Below are 11,139 nucleotides of genomic sequence, written 5' to 3'. Positions count from 1 at the left end.
GAGTAATCTGTACTTCTGGTGTCTGTTGTGTTGACAATGGGTCTAAGTAAATTATAAAGCCCTGCATTTGTGCATAAGTGGTAAGTAAACTGAGAAGCTAAACACACCAAATTAGGTCTAGGCACCTTTAGAATTGGTTTGAGTTAGTGAAATCTAATGTATCAGTATAAACATTATGGAAACTGCACTACCAGTTACAATAAGCTGTTTTTATATGAATATGTACATAACTAATGAAAAAGTATGACAATTCTTTTAATGACAATTATTTTCAATTATTTGCATATCAAGCTATCCAAAGACATCTGAATGAACCCAAGGTAAAGCACATTTTCAGATTTGCTCATTCAACTTCCCCAGATTTAGTACACACACACCACACAATATATCATATACAGTTACATGTTCTAGAATACTCATTTTCACAAATTCTGGTATACCATAAATTCTGGATTCCTTGCTGCCTAACAATACCTTAGGCAAAAAACATTCAGCAGGGACCCATACATATATATCAATTCTATGTCTCAGAGCTAGATGAGTTGTTTTAGCTGACCAGTAAAGTTTCAAAACTAGTGTGCTTTTATTGTCCCAGGCTGTGTATGCAAGACAGTAAAATCCAATTTCTTCCTATCTATAGCAAGGGAACCTGAGCCCCAAGTATGAAGAGGTATTTCCAGACTAAGAGTACCTCTTTCCAAATATTATATATGAGTTTGCCTAGTACTTAAGTGGTACCACAGTGAGATGGGTTACTTAAAAAGAAAAAAAAAAACTCTTAATGAAAAAAATTTACATTGTTAAATTTTGTAAACAAATACCTCAAATTTGTTGATTTTTACATAACTAAGACTAAAATAACAAAATAGTTCTTTTGAGGGAGAGGATCTTATTCAACAGTAAATACCTGAACCTTTCTGCCATTAATATTCCAAGTCCAAATAGTAAAGAAATGATATTAGTAAAAGGTATTATCCCTTCATTTCAGCTAATGCCTAGTTTTGCAGTGACTTTTTAAGGAAACAGGTTAAAAGGGTCAGGGTAGTTTTATTTCCTTTATGAGACAACTCTTTGTGCCAACCACAAAGCAAACAAAGCACAAATGAAATATTTTCAACTACTTACGCTGAATAAAACACTGCATATCTTATCACTTTACTGGAGTGTCATTATACATATCAGCTGCTAGAGTTATAGAATCCTTTCCAAAAATAGGCCCCCAAAAAGATGTTAAACAATCCAGATAGATGTATTTTATCACAGGCATCACTTGCAATGATTTTCTTGATTTGAAACACCCAAAGTAAAAGTTCTTATCAAAACCCTTAGCAATGTGATATCTGTGAACTCTCACCCAAATAACCATACATATGTATGTATATTTGTACCTTGTGTCATATTCAAAAAAAGGAGGTTACAGACTATTGATTTTTAACCTTTTGTGATTTAAACTATTTCTTTTTAAAAGACTACAATTTGGAAAACAGTCTTCATATTAGAAAAGACTATATTAAGGCTATAGAAATGTATTTGAAAAAAAGTAACAACAGTGAAAACAGTTTATGAGCTAGCATTGTCTTGTAAAAAAATAAAAAGGAGAAAATGATTACTATAAATTTTACAATGTAACAGAGCAAGATTTATTACTTGATAGAATAGAAAAACTCCTTCCTCTTTTCATTAAACGTTATTAAGGCACACCCTTAGAGTTGGGGCAGGGGAAGTAGGGGAAGTGATGGCAGAAATTCTGCATTAAGAACTTTATTCAATTAATCTGGTGTTATGACTGAATGTTTGTGTGCCCCCCACTCACCAAACAGATATCAAAAAAAAAACTTGTATGTTGAAATCCTATCCCCTATCATGATAGTACTAGGAGGTGGGACATTGGGAAGGTGATTAGGTCATGAAAATGGAACCCTCATGAACATGATTAGTACTCTATGAAAAAGAGACCCAGAGAGCTCTCACCTTCTCTGCCATGTGAGAAGACACAATACAATCACAAGCCAACCATGTTGGCACTCTGATGTCTCAGATTCCAGCCTCCAGAACTGAGAAATAAATTTTTGTTGTTTATAAGCCAGTCTATGGTACGTATTCTGTTATAGCAGCCCAAACTCAGTAAGGCACTGGTCTACAAGTAATTCTAACTGCTTGCCCTTTAGTGCATTCCAAATCAGTTCTTGATTAAATGAATTTGAGTTCTAAATACCACTTAACAATATTTCTAACTTATTCAAGGGCCAAAGAAGTTAAAAAAGATGCTATCTGGGGCATGTACACAAAATTTAACAACACTACAATAATGCAGTGGTAGGATACTGTATTTGGATCAGTATGTAATGCCGATTACATATTTTTCTATTTGATGTTACCTTTTTTTACAGACTGCCTTCAATCTTGGGATAGTACACACAATGCTTTATGTAAAATTAAAAACTTACTTGTCTGTTACTAAATTAGAAACTTGATTCTCTCTAGTTCAAGGGTGTCCTTAATTTGTTCTCTGGTCATCTTCCTTTCTCGTCCCATTCTATCCACCTATTTAATGAGCCAGTGTATTTACCTTCCCTGCATGCCTCTCTCCCAAGATTTATAGCTTGGCCCTTCTTACCCAGCCAAACATCAGAAATCTCTGAGTCATGCACTTTTGGTCTTTAACTATACTTCTTTGGACTATAAATGATTCAGTAAGATTTTTGATTCAATTATTAACACATGTAGGATCACAATTCAGGTAACTGAGAAAGATAGCTTAGATTAATATCCAAGATTCTGTTTCTCTAATTTTTACTTTATGGACAAGGAAAATAAGCTTTATAAAAAGCCTAGATTAGGTAGAAATGATTTGGTCTTTTTACCTATATACATACCAAAACAACAATAAGAATTGTAGAATTATTGAACACTTATTCTGGGGAACTTTATTTTAGGTTTTCTCTGTTTTGCTGGTAGAGATGGATTATGTATCACTATAGTCACAAAGGTAAGCAACTAACCTACAGTAAACAGCGAAACATTAAACCTAGAGGTTTTCCTTTAAGCTTACATAAGAGCCGTGCTGTGCTAGAGTGACCTAGTACCTTTCTTACCACTTTATCCCAACTCTGAATTCAATATTACTATATTGGGAGCTTGAAATCTACTACACTGGGAATACTTACACCATAAAAATCAGCAACCACTACAAATTAGGGCTTTTCTTCCCCAGAAAGCTCATTACCAAATATTTATCGGCATATCACTGCATATGAGTGTGAGTGATCTGAACAAAATCAACTATTACTGGATTGTCACGTACTCTAAGTGTCAAAAATACCAAAATGAAATTCAACTTCTTCTAAGCAATTCTTTTTCTACTTCATGATTACAAGAACTGGCTAATAACATCAGCATACAAATTTCCTTTTTTCTTCCTACTATTTGTTTCTCACAGCATTGAGAATGGAAAAAGGATTTTAGAGATGTTTGAGAGCCCATTTTATATGAAAATTCCCTTTGGCACTTTATTAAATTCCTTCTAGGCCTCTTACCCCAAACTACTAACATCATCCCATTTTTCAGAATGGTATAAGATTCTAGGATAGATGCCTAAAATGTCAGAAAGTCAAACAGAGGTAGAAGAGCTACAGGCAGAGAGTGATCAGAAAATTGGCTGGAGAGTTCCACTGCCTGAGAATGTATTAGGATAACTATATGGATGTAAAACAAACCCTAAGTACAACCCTCTCTAACCCCATCTCCCAAAAAAGAATGGAAAACTTAAAAGATAATTAAGACATCAATGGAAAGTGTTAAACTTTTGAGAGAATACTACATCATTCATTTGAAGTAAGTTGAGCTATATCAGGTTGATTATTATTTGGACCCTTACTGAAAGTTAGGGATGGTATGGACAAGTGAGATTAACTGTATTAATAAATATGAAGTGCTCTGAACAGTGCCTAGCACAAAATGGTAAGCATTTTGGAAGTTTTTGCTATTATCAATGTTATCTGAAATTTGAGGGTGCAAAGAATTCTGTCAACAACTACCACCAAAAAAGCTAACAAACCTCCCTACATTTAGGTGCAAAATTAACCAATACATTTTGAGAATCTAAAAATTCCTGAAAATAATACAGTTAAGCATAAATAATATATACTTGTCTTGCCACATGCTTGCATTTGAAATAATTTCTACACCAGCCCAGAGGCTGTCACTTACTTTGAAATCAAAGGTGTAATTGGTGTAAGGCATCAAGTTATTTTCATAGGCGCTCTTCAGTTGGAAGCCATGTGTAATTCTCCCTTCTGAGCTTCCATTCTTTCCATTGCAGCTGAAGTTCATAAGACACTCATTGTACCTTAGTTCCTTGAAGTCTTTATGGTTGTCAGCTACTCCTCCATTGCTTAAATACTCCACAACACCTAGCAGAATAAAGAAGAAACACTAGTGTTTAGCAAGTAGAACTTACATAAAACTCTATGGCCAAAATATGCTGTTTGTGGATATACCAGGTTCAGAGTGGCTTAACTGGGTTGGGCCATATGAAGCTGCTTTTCTTTTTTGGCTATTGCTAAAAAAAAAAAAAAAAAATTAAATTTTAGCAATTTCATATGGTTCAGATCAAACTGAAGGGTATTTGCCTATTTCAGAGCAAACTATCAGGATCACCTGACAAATTTTCTTCCTGATAAAGTTTTCTTAATGGTTTGTCAGACTGAAGGTGATCCTCAAGAACTAGTATGGCATTCACCAAAAAGGTCTTAATCCTGAATGCTTTTACAGTATTATTCCAAAATGTTGTCACTTTAGTATTTAACTGTTCTATGTAGTCAGTCAACAACTTTGGGAATATGTAAAATATAGCACATATAATAAAAAATAAAAATCATTTACAAAAAATAGATTTTGCATTTCAACATGTCAATGTCTATTTTCAGCTAGACAACATCATTCTTTATTTTGAGCTACAGTCAAAAATAGTAGGTATATCTAAAACGCTAAAGAGAATAGATGCATTCAAAAAAGTACACTGCTTCCACTGAATAAGTAAATATGGAACAAGTATCACAACCCTTCTTCACATAATGATTAGTGAGTGAATGCTGTTACTCATCTTTTCTATCTGTGATTAAGAATGACAGCAACAGATGGTGAACAAGTGCTGAGTGCAGTATCAGGACTGGGGGTAGCTGAAAAGGAGCTATCGTTTATGTAGCATTTACTATATGCAGGGACTGTTTCAAGTGCTTTTCACACTTAAACCTCACCAACAATCCTATGAGGAAGAATAAACGATTACTGCCTTGTTTATAAATGAGGGACTTAGTCATAATGCACAGCTCTAAGTGGTAGAAACAGGATCCAACCCTGACAGTCCAGTTCCATAGTTAGCTCACTATGTTGGGCTTTCACCTGACAGCTCATTAGCTTAAACAAATCAGAGGAGAAGGGGGAAACGACAGAGAGCAACTCAGCACAAAAAAAGGATTAAAGAAGGAGTACATAGTTAAGGAGCCAATGGAGCTGTGGGCTGAAGACAAACACTTGTGAAAGGATGATTTCAGTAATTTGCTAAGGAAAAAAGGTAAAGGGGTTTTCTAGGTTTGTGACTTTCATGAATATTTCCAAGAAGGCACATGGGTTATTTTATATTTACTGTTATTATTTAAAACCGTTTAAAATAGCTCAGTGAACATATACAAAATTTAGAATATGTTTTTTATAGCAAAACAGTAATACTTTAATGTTTTAAATTTGAAATTTAATAATCTAAAATGCAGAACTGATTTTTCACAGAAATCTAAAATAGTAATGTTAGAACACAAATTAGTTTAATGGAACTCAAAAGTTAATGTGAAATCTTAGGAGAATTTTAATCACTCTTCTGCACCTAGTGTTAGTACTCAGTATCATTTAGTGAATTCACTTAAAAAGTTGTCAACATTATTAAACTAGAAAGCTAGCTGCGCTGAATGTTTTCCAGTTGCCTCTTCTGATCACCCTCCTCTATAGCTCTCTGCCTCAGGAAGCTGGCCTTTACTTATCAACTGCTGGCCACTACCCTTCTGGCTTAGTTGGATTTGGTCAATGGGCAGTATTGGCAGAAGATCAAAGGGCACAGCAGAGTGAAGTAGGGATATTTATTCCCCTGGTTCCCTTTTTGTTGATGCCAGGGATTGATCACATCACTTAATTCAAAACCATTGCTCTACTAAGTGGCCCTCTCCTTATAATTATTTTTTGCAAGTTCTTATAACAGCTCCCACCACTTTCCCCTTTACGTGTAGGGTTGGTAAAGTGTCACTAACTCCTGTAAAGGCAGAGTATTGCACCATTCATTGTTTTGTGTTCTTTAACCCTGTACATACCTTGGGAAATAGCCTCTTTACTAAACTCTCCTCAATTACCTCACATCTCATCCCTGGAATTCTTAATGATACACTCCCTAGTTTAGAAGAGAAATTCTCTATTCACAAAAGTTAGGAGCTAGGGGCCTTTCAACTAGAAGTAAAAGCAAAATTGAAAGCAATGAAGAAATGATGCTATAAATACCTGAATCTGGCAATGAGTTAAGATCAGCACATAGCACCAGCGGGATGGAATTAGGATCTGCAGTTGGGCTGCCAGGCCTACTAGAGGCTTTCTCCAGAATGTTTTTAACTTCTGAGACAAACATCATGGTCTGAATAAGTTTCACATCAGAATACTCTGGGTCCCAATGCATGTGGGCATTTGCCACTATAAGTAGCTGTTGGTCTGCAGCATGAATAGGCTTCACACCTAAATTTAAATATTAGAAAAAGGAAATATGTAACATATATAACATAGTTATGCTATATGTATCAACAAAGAAATATCTTAAGGTTTTCTCCCCCAAACCCATAGCCATTTCTTTGCTATTTTCCATTAACTTCCATCTTTCCTTTTATCTCATATGGCAGTTCTCAGATCTTACACTGCTGAGATTCTGGTAATCCCAACATGGGAATACTCCTCTAGATCAGGGTCAACAAACTGCAGCCATGAGCTAAATCCCACCACCTATTTTTGTACTGCTGTATGAGCTAAGACTGGCTTTACACTTTTAAAGGCTCTGCAAAATTTTTTGTAAGACTGTGAGAGACCTTATGTGGTCCACCAAGCCTAAAATACTATTTGGCCCTTTACAGAAAAGTTTGCTAACTCCTGCTCTACATGCCCAAGTTAAGAATTATACTATGATATAATCAACACTTGATTATAGCACCTTGATTTGCTGAGTTCTTAGTGTAAACAAGCACTTTAAATTCTTTGTTATTTCAATATCACAGTAATCTAGTGAGGCAGGTAGTTTTTGAATTACCTAAACCTTAACTTAAATTTTTCCTGCTGCCTAGCAGTACTTCACCTTGCATTTTCTGAGCTCATTAGTGATAGGTCATTAGTAAAAGGCAGTAACATTACATTAACCTATGCACAAAATGATTATGTGAATTTCCTACCGAAACAAATTCATACCATACACTCAAAGTACTTTTTAAAATGAGAATTAGGAAGTAGGGTGCCCTCAAAGTCTGAATACTTGGGTTTCAGACCTGGTTTTAATACTAATTATTTTGTGTGGTCTTGGGCCAGTCACTTACCCTTTTTGGTGCTCAGGTTCATTTGGACAATGAGATACTCAACTAGAAAATTTCTAAGTTTCTTTTTTTCCCTAATAATCTGTTTTTTAATTCTGCAAAAGCAGATATTAACATTAATACTTTCAAAATAACAGACTAGATAATCCATTAAAAATTGTAAAAGTTAAACTTAGTTAACATGTACTGACAAAGAAAGATGTCCATATATTAAAGCACAAAGTTCAATGTGTATGATATGTTATTTAAATAAAACTACGCACATGTATTGCATGTTAGTCATATATAAAGAAATTAAGAAGAGCTACTCCTAGAGAATATGAGTAAGATGAGTGGTCTCTCAGTTTTTACTTCATATACTTTTATACTGTTGGAATATTAGTGAACATAAAAATTAATTTTCTATTGCAAGTAGAAACTCTGTACACAAAAATCTAATCTTCTAATGAAAGAGCAAACCGGGACCGACTCCATTCTTGTTCTGTGCCCTCCATCTTGAGTAGCTGTGTCTCCGACCCAGCCCCTTCCCGCTCAAACCACGCCCAGCAAACTGTGCAACAGGGCCCCGACCCTTCCCCAGCCAATCGGCTAAAGCCACGACCATCACCCTGCCAACTGCCCCTAGACCCCTATAAAAACCTTTGTGCTTTTGAAACGTGCTCTCTCTCTCTCTCTCCAGCATCTCGCCGCTTAATCGGTGTGGATGGGAGATTGAGCTCGAGCTCGCTCAAATAAAGGCTTTGCTTTTGCACCAGACTTGGCTCCCTGGCAGTCTTTGGGGATCACGAATTCTGGGCACAACATTTGGGGGCTCATCCGGGATCCCCAAGACCCCGAAGGACCCCGACCTGGAGAGCTTGACTGGCCACAGTAGGTATCTCTTCGTTCCCTGTCTCTTCTGTGTATCTGCTTCCTGTCGCTTTTTTTTTTCCCGCATGAGCTCATTTCTGTAATTCTGGTAGTGCCCGGCATGCTCTAAGTGGACGCACTGCAAGACTGCGGGCAGGAGGATTCGGAAAACATTCTGATCCTCCCTTCTGGAGGGACGTGGATCCCCTCAAAGGTCTGAGATGACGCGGGTCGCTCCCGTCAGTCGGCGTGAGGCCGTCGTCTAGCTTTCGGTTTTGCTTCCACAGAATTGGAAGACTGTTTTCAGGGCCCTCTATTTATTTGTCTGTTTCTGTGTTTCTCTGTTTTATTTTGTGGACTTACTGGACGGACATTATGGGACAGGCTCAGACTACTTCTCTAAGTATTATGATAGATCATTTTAAAGATGTCAGGGGAAGAGCTAACAACCTCAGTGTGGAAGTCTGGAAGGGTCGGTGGCAGACTTTGTTCTAGCGAGTAGCCAGCTTTCAGTGTCAGATGGCCGCCAGAGGGAATCTTCGACCTCCCTATCATCCACTGAGTCAGGGATATCGTCTTTCGGTCTAAAACAAGTCATCCTGATCAGTTCCCTTACCCACCCTATCAGTTCCCTTTCCCACCCTCCTGGCTTAATCCCTCCCTGCCCCACCCCCTCTGGAGCCGAAACCCATTCTTGCTTTGCAGAGGACGGAGAAGAACTTTTCAAAAGTCTTACCCAGCCTTCAGCACCCCTCTACCCTGTCCTACAGGGGAGGGCTGACGAAAAACTAATTTTTCCTCCCCCATATCAGCCCCCTAGGATGCCGGAGGGACACCAGCCCCCACCTCCGGGGGAAGCAGGTGCTGCTCCAAGAGCAGGGGGCGGAGGCGCTCCAGTGGAAAGCCCGCCCTTTACCAGACAAAGGGCCCAGAGGGAGCAGTACGCCTCTGCCGTTGACTCCACCATTCTTCCCCTACGAGCCACCAGCCCCCCAGACGACCAGAGAAATCAACCCCACCACTACTGGCCCTTCGCCACTAGTGACCTCTACATTTGGAAGGCTCAGAATCCTAAGTTTTCCGAGAAGCTGGCAGGGCTTATTGATTTATTAGACTGTTCTCTTTGCCCATCAGCCCACATGGGACGACTGCTAGCAGCTTCTGCAGGTCCTGTTCATAACCGAGGAGAGAGAGAATCTTCAATGAGGCCCAAAAACTAGTTCCGGGAGTAGACAGGAATCCTACCACCAATCAGGCTGATAAACACCTCCTTCCCCTTAACTCAGCCGAGTGGGATTTCAACACAGCAGAAGGTAAGGAGAGGCTCCGAGTCTACTGCCAGACTCTAATGGGGTGTCTCCAAATGGCTGCTAGAAAGCCAACCAATTTGGCCAGGGTAGGAAATGTACAGGAAAAGAAAAAGATGAATTCTCTGGTTGCCTTTTTAGAACGGATCATGGAGGCATTCCATACCTACACCCCCATGGATCCAGAGGCTCTCGGAAGCAAGGCAGCTGTTATCATGGCCTTTGTAAACCAGTCGGCTGCAGACATTAGAAGAAAATTACAGAAAATAGATAGTCTAGGAGAAAGAAGTCTGCAGGACTTACTGGTAGTAGCCGATATACAACAACCGGGAGTCTCCTGAAGATAAGCAGGCTTGCACCATGGTGGCTGCCAGCAGTAAGCAAACTCAAGACCTGGCCAGAATACTACTAGCTACCACTGCTGGTTCCCTGGAGGAATGAGACCGCCGTCTCTGGCAGCTGGCAGACAACCCAAAAGAAGGTAGAGGAACCACCAAGAGGCTGAAGAAAGATCAGTATGCATATTGCAAAGAGGGCACTGGGCCCCGAGAATGCCCGAAAAAGGCTGATGGTAAGGGAAGCAAGACTGATCGAGTAGAAGTCTTAGAGCTGGATGAACTGAGTGATTAAGGGAGTCGGGGTTTGGACCCCCTCCCCGAGCCCAGGGTAACTCTTAAGAGTGGAGGGGATCCCTGTTGACTTCCTTGTCGACACCGGAGCACCGCATTTGGTCCTCCGCACCCCAAAAGGAAAACTAGCGAGCAAGAAGTCCTGGTTACAAGGGGCAACTGGTATCAGCCAGTATTCATGGACTACCCGAAGAATAGTAGATTTGGGAACAGGCCGGTTGTCCCACTCCTTTATGGTGATACCAGAATGCCCCTACCTGCTGTTGGGACGGACGTACTGACAAAGATTGGAGCTCAGATAACTTTCAGACAGGGAGAGCCTCAGGTCACTGATGACAAGGGTCACCCTATCCAGGTCCTGACCATGAAACTAGAAGATGAATACCACCTCCACCAGAGGGCGCTCCTGAGAGAGTATAACATGGACAGATGGCTACAAAAATTCCCTCCAGTTCGGGCAGAGACAGGAGGAATAGGACTAGCCGCTCACAGGACCCCACTCCTAGTACAGCTCAAGCCAGGGGTAGTTCTGGTAAGGATCAGGCCATGTCTCAGGAGGCCTGGAAGGGAATCCAGCCACACATCCAGAAACTATGAAGCCTAGGAATACTAGTTCCCTGCCAGTCTGCCTGGAACACCCCCGTACTGCCAGTCAAAAAGCCTCACACGAATGACTATCAACTGTTACAGAACCTCCAGGAAGTAAACAAGAGAGTCACGGACATACACCCAACTGTTCCCAAC

At 39.4% G+C, this 11,139-nt stretch overlaps 1 protein-coding gene across 5 annotated transcripts in view; it reads right to left on the bottom strand.

Annotated features, from left to right (window-relative positions):
* CNOT6L (CCR4-NOT transcription complex subunit 6 like) overlaps positions 1–11,139 on the bottom strand; it is a 127,738-nt gene that overhangs the window by 7,419 nt on the left and 109,180 nt on the right. For all 5 annotated transcript variants that reach the window (XM_073237424.1, XM_073237422.1, XM_017665766.3 and 2 more), the window contains 2 exons: positions 6,544–6,771; positions 4,210–4,412 (listed from right to left, as the gene is read on the bottom strand). In XM_073237424.1, the coding sequence (XP_073093525.1) occupies positions 4,210–4,412; positions 6,544–6,771 (431 nt within the window). The remainder of the gene's footprint in view (positions 1–4,209; positions 4,413–6,543; positions 6,772–11,139) is intronic.

Source organism: Manis javanica, chromosome 5 (assembly GCF_040802235.1).
Source record: "Manis javanica isolate MJ-LG chromosome 5, MJ_LKY, whole genome shotgun sequence".
Taxonomy (NCBI): domain Eukaryota; kingdom Metazoa; phylum Chordata; class Mammalia; order Pholidota; family Manidae; genus Manis; species Manis javanica.
Note: the sequence above shows the minus strand (reverse complement) of the source record. Positions and strands in the feature narration are given on the sequence as shown.